The sequence below is a fragment of the Equus przewalskii genome, chromosome 16, assembly GCF_037783145.1.
Source record: "Equus przewalskii isolate Varuska chromosome 16, EquPr2, whole genome shotgun sequence".
Taxonomy (NCBI): domain Eukaryota; kingdom Metazoa; phylum Chordata; class Mammalia; order Perissodactyla; family Equidae; genus Equus; species Equus przewalskii.
The window spans coordinates 78,354,433-78,371,817 of NC_091846.1; the positions used below are offsets into that span (position 1 = coordinate 78,354,433).

General features: G+C 47.6%; 1 protein-coding gene and 1 long non-coding RNA gene across 13 annotated transcripts in view; one reads left to right on the plus strand and one right to left on the minus strand.

The window, feature by feature from the left end:
* Nucleotides 1-17,385, plus strand: part of ARHGEF7 (Rho guanine nucleotide exchange factor 7) — a 155,699-nt gene that overhangs the window by 25,418 nt on the left and 112,896 nt on the right. For 6 of the 12 annotated variants that reach the window (XM_070579285.1, XM_070579288.1, XM_070579280.1 and 3 more), the window contains exon 2: nt 3,102-3,188. The exons of 2 other annotated variants lie outside the window; for them this stretch is intronic. Coding sequence is in view for 2 of the 10 variants with exons in the window: in XM_070579280.1 (XP_070435381.1) it covers nt 3,102-3,188 (87 nt within the window). In the remaining 8 variants the exon portion in view is untranslated. Of the gene's footprint in view, nt 1-2,808; nt 2,924-3,101; nt 3,189-14,799; nt 14,864-17,385 lie in introns of those variants that run through there. 4 more of the 12 variants (XM_070579281.1, XM_070579284.1, XM_070579283.1 and 1 more) reach the window with 2 other exon arrangements.
* LOC139076540 (uncharacterized) lies at nt 967-2,870 on the minus strand. The gene is made up of 2 exons (XR_011528266.1): nt 2,135-2,870; nt 967-2,049 (listed from the first exon to the last, which is right to left on the minus strand). It is a non-coding gene; the product is annotated as an uncharacterized lncRNA (long non-coding RNA).

The following is a 17,385-nucleotide window of genomic DNA, read 5'->3' on the forward strand; positions in this document are numbered from 1 at the left end:
AAGTGCTCGTGGGTTTTGTGCTCTGTGTACCATTAGGGGTTTGCACTTAAAGTCGCCCTTGGCATTGGCACATAATAACAAGGTTGCATGGTCTTGGAATGATTTAAAGCCGGGAGCTTTGGAGGCCATTCGCATTACATAGGTTCGTTTGCCAACATTCTTGTAAAACAAGCCTGTCTCGTCAGCATTGAAAACCTGCTCCTCCATATAACCCTTTTCGTGTATAATGCTTAGTAGGTATTTTTTAAATTCTTCTGCAGCCTCCCAATCTGCAGAGCCTGCCTTGCCTGCAAGTTTAACATTTTTCATGTGGTATCGCCTTTTGAAACGTGCGAGCCAGCCTGCACTAGCTGAGAAGGGTTTAACATTTTCTTGTCCCTGAGTAACATGACCATAAATTTCTTTGGCTTTCAGCCTCACAACAACGCTGTCCACTACACTCCTTTCATTGGTTGTCATCTCATGAATCCACAAAGTTAGCTGCTTTTCCATCTTTTCCATAGCTGCGTCACGCACAATAGATGTCACTTTAGCACTTTCCGGAGCGGCCTCACGTACAGATTGGCGAATCTCTTGTTCCTTTTTCTGGATGTACCGTATTGTTGATTCATTAACATTGAATTCACGGCCAACAGCACTATAACTCAGGCCTGAACGAAGCTTATCTAACACACGTATTTTCTCTGTAAGGCACATCACAGCCTTCTTGCGCTTAGGAACACCAGACAGTGTTTTAGCACTACGCTTGGGAGCCATTGAAACAGTGAAATCACCAACAAAAAGCACAAAAATGTGAAAATTGTGGCACCAGTAGACCATGAGAAGGACATCTGCATATAGTATGAGCTTAAACAAGATGGCAGAGCATGGCCTTGTTCAATTTCAGCTGGGATGTGTGCATAAGGCAGTTCAAAAATTTTACTGCTCTCCGCGTGTCCATGAATGACTGAGAAAGTGTCACAAGTATTGATTTTGGGGTTACACATAAATTTTATTGAGTAGGCGAATTTGCAAATACAGAGTCCAAGAATAATTAGGGTTAACTGTATTTGTATGGGTCTCTTGCAAAAACAGTGTGATCAGTAGTAACATTTTCAAGTATAAGAATCTATTACTTTAGGATACAATTTTGTAGGGGAAGTGGAATGGAAATGAGTTAAAAGAGAAAAGAATTAATGTAAAATTTCTTACTTAAAGAAGAGCTTGTTCATAATTTTTTAGATGGGGAATGGGACTTCTCTCTTGTTTTTAGATTCTATGGAATATATTTTTTAAAAAGGATGTTTAACAGTTGAGTTTTAAAACGTCATTATCAGGATGTCAGAAATTAATACTGTGTAACTATTTAAAATTATGAAGAATTTGGATGTTAACTACACATTTGGTAGACAATTTTTCAAAATTCTTTTAGGGAGAGGAGCAAAATGGACAGGCAGCCTTGGTTTTGCTGTTCCACTCTAAGTTCTATGGAAAAAACCCAAATCTGTTCAACTTTGAGGGAAATACGTTGGCACTTTCTTCTAAGAAAGTTTTAAAACTGTAAGAAAAAAGGAGTCTCATTTCCTCCTTCTCTGCACCTCTCAACACCATGGTTTGGTTTGGTTTGATTCATAATTTGAAAAGAACTGAGCACTTTGAAATGAACCCAGAGTACTCCAGAGGGAGGCCTGATGGAATGTCCTGATTTCCCCTTTTTGTCCTTAGAGGACAGGACAAAAATGCCTTGAATGCCCTTAAATGCTACAATTCCGGATGATGCTTTAGTGTAACTGCCAAAACCAAGTCTTCTATGCAGTTTAGAATTTAACAAAAAGCTCCTCCGACGTCTCCGGCTTCTCCCCGGGTTGTTCCCGGTTCCCTTAGTGTTTCTCGCGGGGCAGCTGCCAGCAACTCCTTCCACGCGTGGCTGTTGGCCTCACCGCCCGAGCTGGGGCCAGGCGCCAGGCTGTCTGCGCCAGCCCCCTCGCTGCTCTTCTCCCGTGGGGGTGCTGCTTGCTTCGCTGTCACCAGCTGCTTTGGTTAATCATTCATGAAGCACATGGTCTGTATCTGGGAAAGGAAAACACTGCACTTTAATCCCCACATGCATTATTTACGGTGTTAATTATTTTAAATCATCGAATTAGAGTACTACCTCTGCTCTCCTGGAAAGAACCGAAAAACACCGGGTTCTCTCCAGCCCCTCCCGGGGTTGCTCGAGCCCCTCAGGCCGGGCTCTCCCGGCCCTCTGGGCGGGGCGGGCTGTGTCGGCGGGGGCGAGGCCTAAGGCGAGGACCAGGAGCAGGAGGAGGCCACGCGTGGGCTGGGCCAGGTGGGCCGAGGATGAGGACCAGGCAGGCCTCGTCCGCGGGGGCAAGGACCAGCTGCGGGAGGAGAAGGAGGAGGCCGCGCGTGGGGCGGGCCGCGTCCGCGGGGGCGAGGACCAGGTGCGCGAGGAGGAGGAGGCCGCGCGTGGACCGGGCCAGGGGGGCCGAGGATGAGGACCAGGCAGGCCTCGTCCGCGGGGGCAAGGACCAGCTGCGGGAGGAGGAGGAGGCCGCGCGTGGGGCGGGCCGAGGATGAGGATGAGGATGAAGACCGGGCGGGCCGCGTCCGCGGGGGCGAGGACCAGGTGCGCGAGGAGGAGGACGCGCGTGAGCCGGGCCAGGCGGGCCGAGGATGAGGATGAGCACCGGATGGGCCGCGTCCGCGCGGGCGAGGACCAGGTGCGGGAGGAGGAGGACGCGCGGGGACCGGGCCAGGCGGGCCGAGGATGAGGATGAGCACCAGGTGAGCCGCGGCCGCGCCGGATAGGCCGGGGACCGGAAGAGGTCGCGCGCGGGGCCCACCGGGGCGCGGTCTGAACACGTCACTTCCGGCGCGGGTCCACTTCCTGGTGAGGGAAGGGGCCTGAGATTGGTGCAGCTGGGAGGAAGGAAAAAGGGTGAGGAGAGGCGGCGGCGGAGCGGGCGGGCGCCGGGGGCGGCGGGTGCGCTGCGGTCAGCCTGGGCCGCCCGCCCGGGTCCGCCCGCCGGGGTGTCCCGCCGGGCTCGCCTCGGGTGCGCCCCGGGGCTTGTGCGCGGCCTCCCCGCGGCGCTCAGCGCCTGTGCTCTGTGTTGCAGGTCTACCCGGAGCCCCGGAGCGAGGGCGAGTGCCTGAGCAACATCCGCGAGTTCCTGCGAGGCTGCGGGGCCTCCCTGCGCCTGGAGGTGAGCGCGCGGGAGCACGGGGGGCGCGGGAGCCGGCGGGGTCGGGAGGGCTGGGGGATGCGGGCCGCGAGGCGGGGCTCGCGCGGGCGGGCCCGGTAACGGCCCGGAGGCCCAGCAGCTTGGCGGCCGCGGGGTGCGCCCGCGGTCCCCTCCAGGGTGCGAACGCGCACGAGCCGCTGTACGGAGCCGCACACTTTGCCCTCGCTGCAGTGAGGAAAAGTGGTTCCAGTAGCTCTTGGTGCGGGTGACCCACATTTTCGACAGTCGTTTGTCAGGGGTGCGATCTGATCCCTTTAACTTTTAACTCAGCCCGTAGGGGTTCTTGGAGGACCCTCCTGCAGCTCTGGGTCAGCCCGTCAGCATCCTTAGCAGGCGATCAGGCAAAGTCTGGCAGAAATAAAATGGGCCCCGAATCCTCCCAGCCTGTCTCCGTTTTCTGCTTTTTCTTTTTCGGGCCAGAAATTGGGTGGTTTTTACTCTAACATTTGGTGTTTAGGTTATGCATAGTAACCTGTGGCTTGGGGAGCATGCTGGGCTGGGTGTCTTTTCCATATTGCTTAAGGTTTTGTCATTATACCAATACAGTCTTTCGTTAGTAGCTCTCTGAAAATTTCCTTTTTATTTTCTTTAACCATATATGGTTTTTCTTAATCTTGGGGTAGTGCTTTACATCCAGAGATCTAGCTGTTCTTTTACTTGGGGATTACAGGCTTCTGCGGTTGCAGTCAGTTCTGTGTTTAAATCTTGCCGTTTCTGCCTGCTGCTTTACCACCCTTAGCCTTCGTTTCCTTATCTGAAAACAGACTAGTTATTCTAACCTGCTAGATAACAGTATAGGAAAGCGTCTTCGACAGAACCTGTTTAGTGAGGTGATCCCATAAAGATTTCCCGTCCTAGGAGGGCGATCTCTTAGTGTAGGTTTCTTGGGAAAAAATTTAGAGGTCGTCAAATCTATGAAGGAGGATTATAGGGAAAGTTTATCTGTCAATTGAAATTAGATATATAGGAATTGATAGACGATAAAGTACTGTTTTTATGAGTGATTGTAAACACTAAGATATTTTTATTGTTGGTGGTATTTAATGTTTGTGAGGAAGTCGCATACAGATAAGTGAAAATGTTGAGTGGAGATTCCAAAGACCATGGGCTGTTTAGGAGGGGGTGACGTTGTTTCAGAAAGGCCTTTCCTCTGCTGGATGGGCTTTGTCATTTTATTCTTGTACTTCTGTATTGAGTTGTGATAGTATCCTTTGCTTGTCACAATTTTTACCTTTTCTTGACCTTTGTTGTGGGATTTTATTATCCTTTTCAAACTATTGAGCTTTGTTTATTGTTATAGTAAATTTGAAACTCAACTTGCAGATTAAGATTATAATTTGACAATTTTAGTAAGACTTTTTAAGAAAGTATCGTTTTAAAGAAAGTTGTGTTAAAAAAACCCCTCATCCTTAGTTTTCCAAAGGTTGCTGTTGATATTTCATACGGCAACTATTTTTTGTAATTGAGAGTTTATTTAAAGATGTTCTAGAAGAGAGTTTGTTTACTAACATCCAAGCATCTAGGCACATCGTAGGCGTTCAATAAATATTTGTAATTGATTGAGCTTGAAGTTGTAGTTCGTAGTAAATGTTTCCTTTTTAGTAAAAAAAATTGACTTATTTTGTGCTTTTAAAAGAGTAAATATCTTCTCCAGTAAATGTAAAATAGAGAAAAATTTTGTTAACAGTTGTTCAAGCTCAGTTATAAGTCACACCTAAAACTCCTAATTACCTAAGAGGTAATAAAAAAAAAAACCCAGCACATCAAAAACCTCAAATTGTTCTGTAATTGTGATTTTTAGGAAGTTACCCTGAAAGAGGAGTTCTGTGTTGTGTGGACCCAGCTTAAGCGTCCTGACTTGTTCTAATCCATGGTGTGAAGGGACAGGCCTGTTCCCTGAAGGTGGCTTCACACGTGGACCGCAGTGTGGCGGGTTCCCAGTGCTTTGAAAGGAAAATGTGTAGAAAGGGAGCGAGGAGGAAGGACCCTGCACTTAGGAAATGTGTTCTAGGCTTCGCACATTTCATTTTCACAAAATTCTGGAAGACTGACAAGAAACCTTTTGAAATTACAAGCACGAAAGTTAAATAACTGAAAACTGGTAGCTTGAATTCTATGTTAGCTTTTGTTCTCTAGTTATAAGTGTGAAGGTGCTTTTTTCCAGGAGTTGGTTTAGACTGAATTGTGTTTGTAACAGACCGCCTGTTTTGGTGTGTGTCTTTTCTTGTTCACCACCATTTTAAACTATCCTAAGATTTCTTGAAGGAAAAGAGGAACTGAGCATCCTGATTACTGTATCAGTTATTTTAATTCAGACACTTCTTAATTAGCTGTAGAAAATCAGGTGTTATCTCCCAGTGAGTTATTCTGATTATGAAAGGAGTTTGCATTTTAAAGGAATTTTGTGCAGTTTGCATTTACTGTTAATCTTTGAGAAGCAATTTAAGTTTTAAGTTGGAAAACATTTTTAAATTTGGAAATTTAAAAATTGTAGACTGTGTGTATGAAAATAGCACATATAACTTAAACGACCTTTTCATTTTTCTTCTGTTTTTCTTTGCTACCCAGCGTGCATCTTATTTGAACCTTTCTTTTGTTTCCTTAAATAGTATGGAATTTGGTAAGAGTTTAGGTTTTTTCCCTTGTTCCTAATGATGTAATAAGGTAAGATCTTGCGTGAGATGACCTGTTTAGAACTATATGTGTCTAGATAATTCAAGTAGGTATTTTACTTGAAAAGTTAAATTTGCTGATAAAAGAAGCCAGGTGCTGTGATTCTCTCTGACTACTCTTGAGAATATTATGTTTAGAAATCCTGGTTTGCCTAGCACGTGTAGCAAGGGCAGACCGTGTCCCAGGCATATATGCAGCATGAGGTGAGAGAGCAGCTTGCTTGTGTTGACAACGTCCTGTCTTTTCTAGTTTTCCAAAGTCTCCATCTGGCCTCTGATTTCAGTTCTCAATGATCATATCTTTTATTTGTAACGCTTTCTAAGGGACTTTCACATGTCATCTTATTGTGCTCCTCCAACAGTCTTTTGAGTTATCACAGCCCTTGTCTTATAGTAAGGAAGCACAGCCCAACACAGTAGTTCTCAGCACATTAACCACTTGAACGTTAATGGGTGACCTACTGGTGGGTTTTTTAAGAAATGCTGATGCGTGGACACATCTCCAGAGGTTGTAGGTTCAACAGGTCGTGGGGAGCGGGAGTGGATGTGAGAGTCTCCAAGCTTGAATTGGGCAGAAAAGCCGAGGGGGCTGTGCAGGCGTGTTGAGGAAGCTGGGGCAAGGTTCCTGTGTTTGGACTGAAGTTAGGTGTTTTCTCACTGTGCGGTTGGTGGTGTTGCTTCCTGACCCCTCCTGGAGGAGCAAGAAATGTCAGGTTTGGGACTGCAACACTACTCACTTTATGCTCATCTATATTATTAGGTAAATTGTCAGCAGTCGCAAACTAATGTGTGTCCGTAATGACCATAGATAAGCCAGAGTAGGCAGATTTATGTTGGGGAGGTAATGCTGTAGTTATTTGTGCTTAAAACTGTGAAAGAAAATGGTCCCTAGGCCATGAGGCCGTTTAGGCTGAAGTGTTCTGACTTTACACTCTCAGACTATTTTGGTAGCACTTGAACTTTCGGGTTTGTTTTTGCTAGGGTGAATGGTGGACTTCTTTGTGTTGTGGATGTAAATTTTTACTGACTTTATTTTCTAGTTTTTTTGTTTTTTTTACCTATTTTAAACAAATTTGTATCTTTTAGCTAAGAATCATTACTCTTAGCCCTCTCCACCTGTGTCACCATAAATAGCAGTTGGCAGCTTCTCAGTGTAATTCTTCACAGAAAACTGAGTTTGTATCACTTCCTAAGAATTGTGTACGTGATGAGAAGCAGGCTCGGGATGTGGGTGCTGAGTGGTCAGTAGGTGTGCTCTCCCAACTGCAGTTTTGATCTTCAGCCAGTCTCGTGCCTTGGGCTTCCAGGAGTCTTGCTCACCCACTGCTAGTTGCCCACGAATGTCCATTTTCTGCTTTGTAGGGGAGGGCAGCGTAGCACAGCGGCCCTGACCCAGCCCCAGCTTTCTGTCCCACTTTGCCATTTGCTAGCTCTGCCATCTGCAAAATGGGCATCATCTCAATAATTGCCCTTTGTATCTGTTGTAAGGACCAAATGAATTGCCGTAGGGCACTTAGAACAGTGCCTCTCGTGTTTTAGGTGCTAAATAGATAGTAGCTATTGTTATAGCTTTCGGAGTTGTTTTCTGTAGTTTGAACCACATTGCTGTGTACTTTTTAAAATCTTTACCCAGTAATCCATATTCATTATATGAAACTCAGGAAATAGAGAAATGTAAGGAGGAAGTGAAAAATTGTATAATGCTGCATATGGAGATAACCAGTGTTAAAAGTAGTATATATTTTTTAGTTTTTTTCTTCTTTGCACATATATAAATATACTTTTAAAGTGTCCATGACATCATAGTATACATAATGTTTTGTAACATGCTTTAACTTGATGTAGTGTGATTATTTTCTCATGTTAAATATCTGTGTATTTATTTATTTATTTTTTAAAAGATTTTATTTTTTTCATTTTTCTCCCCAAAGCCCCCCAGTACATAGTTGTATATTCTTGTTGTGGGTCATTCTAGTTGTGGCATGTGGGACACCACCTCAGCGTGGTCTGATGAGCAGTGCCGTGTCCACGCCCAGGATTCGAACCAACAAAACACTGGGCCGCCTGCAGCGGAGCACATGAACTTAACCACTCGGCCCACGGGGCCAGCCCCTGTGTATTGATTTTTAATGGCTACTTCGTAGTTTGAGGTGACAGTCCCCATTTTTGCATATAGAGGTTGTTTCTAAGTTTTCACTATCATAAACAGTGTACCATATGATGGACATTCCTGTACAGAATCTTTCATCCTTGCCTGTCTTTGTAGGAGACTTCCCTGATAGTGTGCTGCTAGGTCGAAGGTCAGGGTCTTTAAGGGTTTTGAACACCTGTTGTCCAATTGTCTCCAGAGACGTTTTGTCACTTAGCCTTCCGGTAGTGGCATATGAGGGCACTGCTTTCCAGTCTGTCCTGTGACGGCCTGTACCTGTTGTCAGTGTTCTCCTTCCCTCAGGAAGATGGAAACCTGTTTGGATAAACCTTTTAGCTTTTCTGTCTTGTGTCGTCCGCAGTGCCTACATTTCTGGTACATGGTAAACTAAAGCAGGTGGGAGGCGCCCAGGATTTCCTGCGTTGGACTTTTGAAGGAGGATGGCAGGGAAAAGCTGCTGGAATAGGAAGGAAGAGTGGAAAAGCTCAGTCATTTGCAGTGTTAGCTTCCAGCTGTCTCACAAGTAAGCTCTGGCTTGGCGCGGGCCGGGGCTGTTCTGGCCCCCTCTGTACAGGCAGGAGCTCTGGCTGGAAGCACATTTCGAGACTTTGCAAAGGTACTGATTCCCCTTGTGAGAGGGATGAGGTTTTCATTTCCTCTCTTTGAGGTCGAGAGAGTATGGAACGGTGTTCAGACGGCTCTCCAGTGTGTCAGCTGGGCTCATTTAGTGAGGTAGGGTGAGGCTTTGAAGAGAAATTGCCCTACATATTTCTGAAAACACTCATCTTCCTGTATTTCTGAAGGAGAAATTCTTTTGTTTATTATATTACTATGCATGATGCTCAGTTCTCTTCTAGGCTTTTAGCCAAGGTTATGATTCAGATTTTTCCAAAATAATATTTAAAAATACTATTAAAGTAATTAAAATTCTTACATGGAAACTGAAAACTTGTTGATGCAGACTTAAGAATTAATTGAGGCAAAGACAAAAGTATCTCTCTAGTCCTTTCCCCAGTGACGGGACCCCCCCCCCCCACCCAGGAGTTGCCTTCATGCAGATGCAGACAGATGGGTAGTTCATCTGTCTACGACTTACATTGAAGGTGTGTCTTCTTAGCACGTCGTTGTCTGTCCTGTTGACTCAGTGCTGAGCTGGAGATGGTTGGTCATGACATGGTGTTTATTGACTGACTTGGAGAATAAGTCAGTCAATAACTCTTGAAGTCAGTTTATTCATGCCTTTGCCAGAACTTGCCTTTTAAGGAAGTTCAGATAATTTAAGTAATTAAAAAAGGGTCATTTGGGAGATGAAATGAGTAACGATTCTCTGGACATTTTGTAGGTACTTAAAAGGAGAGAAAGTCAAATTCTACTCAGAATTGTAATTGTATTTTATTGTACTGTAATTATATTTTAATATAATTATATATATATAAAATGTATTGTAACATAAATATAATGTATTGTAATTGTACTTTATTTTTTTCTGGCAAAAAGTGTCGCAGTTGACCCGCTGTCCTGTATCTTAGTGCTTTGCCAAACTGTCTTGTAGGGTGAGCAGCTAGTCGCCTCTGCGTCCAGGCTGCTCTTCCCGTGTAGGTCACTAGACCGTCCCCTCCATTCTGGGTCTTTGGGATGTCTCATTGTCTAGATCAGTGCTGTCCAATATAAAGTAATGTGAGCCACATTTCTAATTATACATTTTCTAGTAACTATGTTAAAAAAGTAAAAAGAAATATGCAACTAATTTTAATAGTACATTCTATTTAACCTAGTGTATCTATGATGTTATTTCAACATGCAGTTAATATAAAAATATTAATGAGATTTTTACTTTGTTTTTTCATGTTAAGTCTTTAAAATCTGGTGTGTATTTATCACACTCACAGCTCATCTCTCTCTGAATCAGCCACATTTCAAGTGCTTAAGAGCCCATGGGGCGAGTGGCCCCCACATTGGACAGTGAAAGTCTAGATCACTCAAGAGGCTGGGGAAGTAGTCATCTTTGAGATTCAATGGGACTGACGCTTGCTGAGTACAGATCATGTGCCCAGGCCTTCCTTGTGTACCATTTTGGTGAGTCCTCCCAAGTACCCTGCATAGAAGATGGTACTGCCCCATCTGCAGGGGAAGAGATTGAGGCTTGAGGAGGGTGAGATGCCCCAGCTCAGCACGTGAGAGAACCAGGGTTCGGCAGCTTCACAGACTGGGCTCTTCTCAGCATGCTGTCGCCTGGCATGGAGGTTGCAAGGCAGTACTGTTAGACTGACTCCTGGCAAGGAGCACAGGTAAGTTCTCAAGAGAATTTAGCTATACAGGGCCAGCCTCATGGGTGTGTGACCTTTGTAGTCACACAGGGCCCTGCACTCAGTTTAGTGCTCTGCTGTCGCCGTCTGAAATTCTTAAGAATTTTTGAACAAGGAGTTCTGCACTTTCAGTTTGCTCTGGACCATGCAAATTGTGTAATTGGTCCAGCCTGGGGGTGGTGTCCTTAGAGGTGTACAATGGATAACAAGATTAAGCAGCATTTTCTGAGTGCTTATATGTCTTGGATCCTGTTCTAAAATGTGTAGTAACTTAATCTGTAAGCAACTCTGTGGGTCGTATCATTATTACGCCCACCCTGATTAGAAAACAAGGGCTCTGGGAAGAGAGGCGCCGCCCTAGGTCCAGAGCTGACTGTCCGCCGCCTCAGAGGACGCCCAAGCAGTGAGGCCGCTAAGAAACTTCTCCACGAGACACAGGAATAGAGTAAGTTGGAGTTAAGTGTCAAAGCGGAGCCCTGAAGGTGGCTCACATATTTTAAGCTCCTTGTGTCACGTTGATAAGGCTAGAGTCCCAGCAGGCTGGGTAAGCCTAATAAACTGTCCTTGACCCCAGGCAAGAAGAGGTGGCTAGGATTAACAGCAAGACGCACCGTGAGGTCTCAGCTCCTGTCCATCCCCGCTAGGAGACAACACTGAGAGGGTGCTTCTCTGCTGCCAAGTCAGGATCATGTCATGTCATGAACTAAAAATTGTCCCAGCTTCCAAGGCAGCCACCGTTCCACCTGCCTGTCAGTAGTAGTGGCAGGAGGGATGGACTTAGGGTTTTGTGTTTCTGAAGGATCCTTTTGAGAAAGCTGTACTCTGGTGTTGGGATAGGAGAGTGGGAAGTGGGAGCCGGCTTGCATTTCCAGCTTGCATTTCCCGGTCAGGGAGCTGTGGGGTGAAGGGGAGGGACAGTCTCCTGGAGGAATGGAGAGCACGTTCTCACTTGCTGTCTGGCCTTTCCAGTGCCTCTGCCAAGGGGCTTCGAGGCTGGGCCTCGGGCCAGATACTTGGAAGTTTCCTGCGGAGCCAGGATTTCCCAGTGTTCAGTGAAACGTCTGCCTCCTCAGTGAGCTCCCAGTTTACTAACAGGACTTAGCCCATGATCCTGATCTCCCTTTTTAGGCCCTTGGTGTGGGACACAGCTACTGCAGGTCTGCCTGCCAGGCCTCCTTGGGCAGCCGTTGTAAGCCGTTCCCTGCAGCTGGTCAGTCGGGCGCCCCTGAGAGTTGTGTACCTCGTTTCTCAGGTAGTATTTGGCAAGTCCTGGCATCACTTAATACATGCGGTGAAATAGCGAGGCTTTTTTGCTACCATGTAAATGCAGTTGAGTTTCACCTAAAGTGAGCGTGTCACTCACGTCTCACTGCCCCCACCCTAGGCCCGGAGAGCAAGCTTACATGCACTTCCCCTTGGCAGGGTAACTGGATTTGGCGTTCATTGGCTATAGTCTGTTGAGCCAACTCACTGTAGCCCGTTGGAGGAGAAAGAAGGATCTCGAGCAGCAGTACAGCCAGGGCTTTGTGCTTGTGAGGTGTTGGACTGTGAGGGGACATTAAGAGGTCAGCTTTGCCTGGACACCCGTTTTATAGCAGGTGAGACCCAGAGATGAGTGTACTGGCTGTGCCCAGGTTCCCATGAGACCCAACCGGAAGTTACTTGTCTCTGAGTCTTCTCAGGTTTGCCTGGCTGACTAGATGGTGGGGAGGGGTACTCCATAGATTGAGGGTGGGACAGGGCCAGAAGAGAGAAGTGGTGGGGTAGTCTGGGAGAAGGCTCGCCTAGCCTCCATGAAAGCCTCTGGCAATTGGAGCCCTTCTTGAAACTGCCTCACCCCTCCTTCTAGTCAATGGCTGCATCGCATCCCTTTGGCCTGTTTAATGCCTTGCTCTCCCCACTCCCACTGTCGTGCCAGCAGCCCTGTCCGGATTACTGCAGCGGCCCCATAGTGATCTCTCTTCTCTCGTGTTTCTCCAGTCTGGTTTCCCTCAAACACAAATCTGGTTTTTGTTGTTTTCCTCCCACTTCCGATTTTACTCAGCGTCTCAGGGTGAAATTCAGGCTCCCAGAAAGTGAGGGGAGAGTGGGAAATGTGGCCAGGGTGTTATCAGGCCAGGTCATGGAGAGGGCCTCGTAAGTGACCCAAGGACCTTGGCTTGTCATCTGAGTGATAACGGGGCCATTGGAGCAGACCTGCAAGGTGATCTGATGGGAGCCTCAGTGGATTCATTTTGGCCGCTGTTTTGAGTATAGACCACAGGGGTCAAGGGCAAACTCAGGAAGACCTAAGGATGCAGTGGTGCTTGACCCACAGTGAGGACAGTGTCCTTGGCAGGAGGGGTGGATTCTAGTTTCATGCAGAAGGTAGGGATGATTGACATACAGAGCAGTTAGGGGTGTGAAAGCGGAGTCTGGGAGAACTGGGGTCTGGGCTGAGCAGGAGGAGCCCTCGCTTTTGAGTCGGGGAGCCCGCTGGAGTTGGATGTGTCAGACACACCGCAGTAGAGAGAGTTGAGATTTCTGGGTGGGATGCCGCCTGGGCTGCGGCATCAACACCAAGCTCGTGCACAAGCTGGGTGCACTGCTGGGAGCACCTTCTCCTTTCTCAGACCTCCTGTTTGAGGAGGGCTTTTCCTGGTTCTGACAAGGCTGAACAAGGTGTCCCCTTCTCCATGGCTCTGTGTGTGTGTACACACTGCCCTTCCCCCGGACTGTGAAGTTTGAGGGGTGCTACAGGTACTCTGGGCCTTGTTTGTGCTCGCGTCCCCAGTGCTACATGTAGGAGGGGCTCAGTTTCAATGTTTGTTGAAGGCATGAGACCAAGGAAGGATGTAAGGTGGGTGGTATACAGTTTAACTCCCCAGCGCTCAGCTTTGTGTTCAGTTTACACATTTAAGTGCTTGTTGGCTCCGTCTTTTGTAGCTTGTATTGCAGTGGTCTGACATGTCATTCAGACGTGCCTCATGGGAATGGACTGTCCTTCTGCAGGCAGGATGGCCTCCGGCTCGGCCAGCTGCTGAGGAAGCTTCAGCCTGTAGGACAGATGAAGTTAGCACGGCTCGGTTGTCCTGCGAGGTTGCAGCCTCATGAGTGTTCCCTGTGATGTCACCGTTTTCTGACAGAGCTGATGTACTTGAGTTATGGTTTGTTTGTTCGTTAGTCAGGTACATCCACGGCATTCATTAAATGCCACCATAGGTAGGTCCTTGTCACCGTCAGAAAGTCGCAGCCAAGCATGGTGTGAAATAGATCATGTGGTCCTATAGCAGGCGAGTTGGCAAAAATACCATCTCTGGGCTGGAGGTGAATGAACTTAGGGGAAGCCAAGGGCACGTTGTCAGGTTACATTTGAAACTTCTTTTTATTCAAGTAAGACATCTAGCTTAAAAAAATTATGCTCTGAGACTCAGAAGGAAGGCTCTCTCTGTACCCAGAAGCAAACTTTGAACACTTGGCTCTTTCTCTTGGTCTTCACTTCGCTGTTGATTCCACCTGCTGTGTCTCCTCCTCCTCTTTCTCCTCATATAGTGCTGCCACCTGTGGGATGGCCCATGTGGCCTGCAGCCCAGTGTCCTGCCAGCCTGCCGTCTGTCACTGATCCCCATCATTCAGAGGGTGGTGTCCAGGAGCCTTGCCATAGTGGGTGGGGCTTCTCATGACTTGACCCCTGCTCCCTTCCCCCATCCCTCCCCCATGCTCTTGGGCTTTCTGGTCCAGGCAGATCAAACTGTTTGAGATGTCCTAAGCAGTATTTGTTGGTGGGCTCATTTTACAGATAGCGGCATGTGTTCGGTGCCAGCTGCTGTTCTAGTGGCTTCACACATATTAACTCGTGTAAACCTTGTAATGACTCTCATTTTAGATGAGAAATTGAGCTAGAGAGGTTCAGGGACGCAGCCGTGGTCCCTCAACTAGTGAGTGGCCGGGCCAGGTTCAAAGGGGGGTCAGGCTGAGAGTCCTGCCCGCCCTACTGTGGGCCGTTCCTGATGCCCATCTTGTCTCTGTGCCAGGAGCCCCTTGAGGTGTCTGTGTTTGCACAGTTCTCTCTCGAGTCCACTAACTTTGTCTCTCCTGCCCCTTCCGAGGTCTTTCAGAGGGTTGTGCCGTATGCCTGTGTCTCTGGCGCCTTCAGCGGTGTCGTTACTTGTACCTGTGTCTGCCTGGCCTGCTTGTAAGCTCCTTGCAGGCGGGTTCTGTGTGTTTGACGTTCGAGTGTGTGGAGTCTCTCACTTAATGTGCACTAAGCAGATATTTGTTGAATTGGTAAAAACCCCATGGGGTGCCCCGCCAGACCAGTGCCTGGGGCTCCACAAGACTGGAGAGACCCATCTGTTCTCTCTCTCAGTGGAGTCTTTTCTCCCTGTTTTTGCCCCATCCACACCTTTAGTCTTCTTTCTCGTCACTCCTTAAATCTGTATGTTTTACCCCTTCTTTCAGGGCCGTGCTTCATGAACTACTTCCTGCTAAAGTATAACTGCACCCTGGCCTTTTTCGTCATTTGATCAAGTAGGTGGCACTGAGCCTGGTGAAGGGGGGTCCGCCTGAGAGGACAATAGCTCGCTGTGCCGTGGGGCCTGAGGAGTCGTTGTGGTCCTGGCCTTCTGGGTGCTCGCGTCTCTCTGGCGGAGCACAGCGGGAGCTGGCCTGGGGCCTGGCGGTTCTGCTTCATAGGAAGGCTCTTGGACCTATTTACCACCGCAGAGTTTTAGAATCATACAGGACCTTGATCCTGGTTAGAAAACTGGACCTGGGGAATTTCCATAGCTCTGGTCAAGATAAACTGAGGGTGTCCTACAGAGATCAGCACAGGAGAGGCCAGAACAGCGGCGCTGTGCAGCCTCTTTCCCTCTCCGCAGGCCTCTGTTGGTGGGGAGGCATTAGCAAAATGTCCAGAGCTTTCTCCACTCCTTAAACAGGACAGCACATTTCCGCAGTCCTCCCGGTGGGAAGCCGTAGGAGAGCCTGGAGAAGCGGGGGCAATGTGTGTGTTGAAGAAACCCACATGTGACTCCGATCACCCTGCTGTCCCTCTACTCTGAAGGGGCCCAGATTCTCTGTCTTGCTGCAGACTGGTCATAGCCCATGGGTGGGTTTGGAAACAGGCAAGGTAGAGGCACCTGATGGAGATGAGAAGTGTCAGGTATTGGCCATGCTGCGTTCTGCATGCAGGTGGAGTGTAAGGAGGGCCCTGCCAGTGGGGAGGAGGGAGTGCCTGCCCTGTGCTAGAGTCTCCCCAGCCTGCGGTGGCTTGCAGCTGTCACCTTAGGTGCTGCTGTTCAGCTGACCACACAGGCGCCTGGAGTGTCGCTGCGGGAGCCCTCTTACTAGCCTCAGGAGCATCATCGTTGACCCAGAGTGGGGGAAAGAACTGTGTTTCTATGTATGAAACTTGCATTATCTTGAATTTATTAGGTCACTTGTGCATTTTTCATTTTGTAATTGAACAAGGATATCCAATGTTGGCTACTTGGTGGGGAAAATGCTTTATCGAGGGTCTGTGTTTTTATTTTCTGGTAAGACCTTTTTCTCAGAAAAATGAAACAACGTCAGCCATGACTGCTGGATGGCAAACAGTGTGAATCTGGAACTTGTGCGTGTGTGGTCTTGAGGATCCTGAGACAGTGTGACTCCCTGTTTCTCCGTCCATAGAAAATTCTAGTCACTTAGTGTCATGCCTTTTGACTTCATTCTCCTTTTTTACTTACTATTTCCCACCTTTTTAAAGTCTAGTAAGACAGGCTTCTTTGAATATCTTTTGGTTGTCACTTTTCTATTTTCATTTAAAAACAAATCAAGAAAGTCCCAATGGGCTTGGAGGAAGGGGAATCCCCTCTTTTCCTGACAGGCACTTGCCCTGAAGCAGTTTGCATCCCTGGGGAGTTCCTTTCAGTCCTGGGAACCAGCCCGAGGACAATTCCCAGTGGATAATTGCAAAGCAAAACAAAACCCGAGGCCTTTCAGACCATATTTAGATGTGAAATCTGTGGTTAGTACATTTTGAAAAATAACTTTCTAGCCAGAATATGTTTCGGACCTAATTTATATTAGTGTCTATTGGGTGTTTCCTCTGATGGTTTAGAGACACTCCCTGGTGCTTCCTGTGGCCCTTAGGATTTCCCACTTTGCCCCGAGGCTGAGGCTCCTGGGCTGGGCACCCTTGCTCTGCAGGGAAGAGTTGAGGTTAGATCCTGTAGTATGCACTCAGTTTGCAGAGGGTAGAGCTGCTAAAATACTGATTCCAGGGCCCCCTCGTAGGCCGCCTGATTTAATTAGTTTGGTGTTTAAAGCTGGCCCAGCTGGGTCCTTTAAATTCGGGTTTGGTGAGGTCAGGAGAGATCTGCCTGGGAGAGGGAACCGGTCCATTTTCCCACGCTCGCAGAAGAGCGGAGAATCCCGCCCAGCTTAGGAAAGGCAGAGAGGAAAGGACATTTTTCTCTAGCCTTCTTGTTGCAAACCAGGCCAGCCCTACTGTGCTGGGAATCTGAGGGAGATGTGTGTGGCAGCAGTTGAGATCTTGGAGCGACGTGGGGCTTCTCAGGATTGTTCATCTGAGTCCTTGTTTATAGGAAAGGTCTGTGGGTGATGAGTGAAATGCTGTCGTTTTCTACCTAAAAGAGAGGCCAGGGCGGTGAGGGGATGCTAGAGAGAGCCTGATAATCTGCCCTGCCTTCTTTATTTTGAAAAACTGAAAACGAGTAGAAAGGTTGGCAGACTGGTGGAAACACCGTGTGCCTCCCTCAGATTGCCGTGTAGACTCTTTCCCTTTGTTCTCTCTCTGAGGGTTCAAACGCAGTTTTGTTTTGCTAACCATTTAAATTACACGGTAGACCTCATGATATTTGCCTCTGAATACTCAGCATGTCCATCTTTAAAATGAGAACATTCTCCTACATAACCACTTACTGGTGGCACACCCCAGACATTTTGCGTTGTCCTGGTAACTCTCTCTCAGATACCGTCCATAGTCAGACTTCCCCAGGGGTCTCCAAGTGACCTTGCTAGCTTTTCTTTTTTTGAAAATGTAGGCT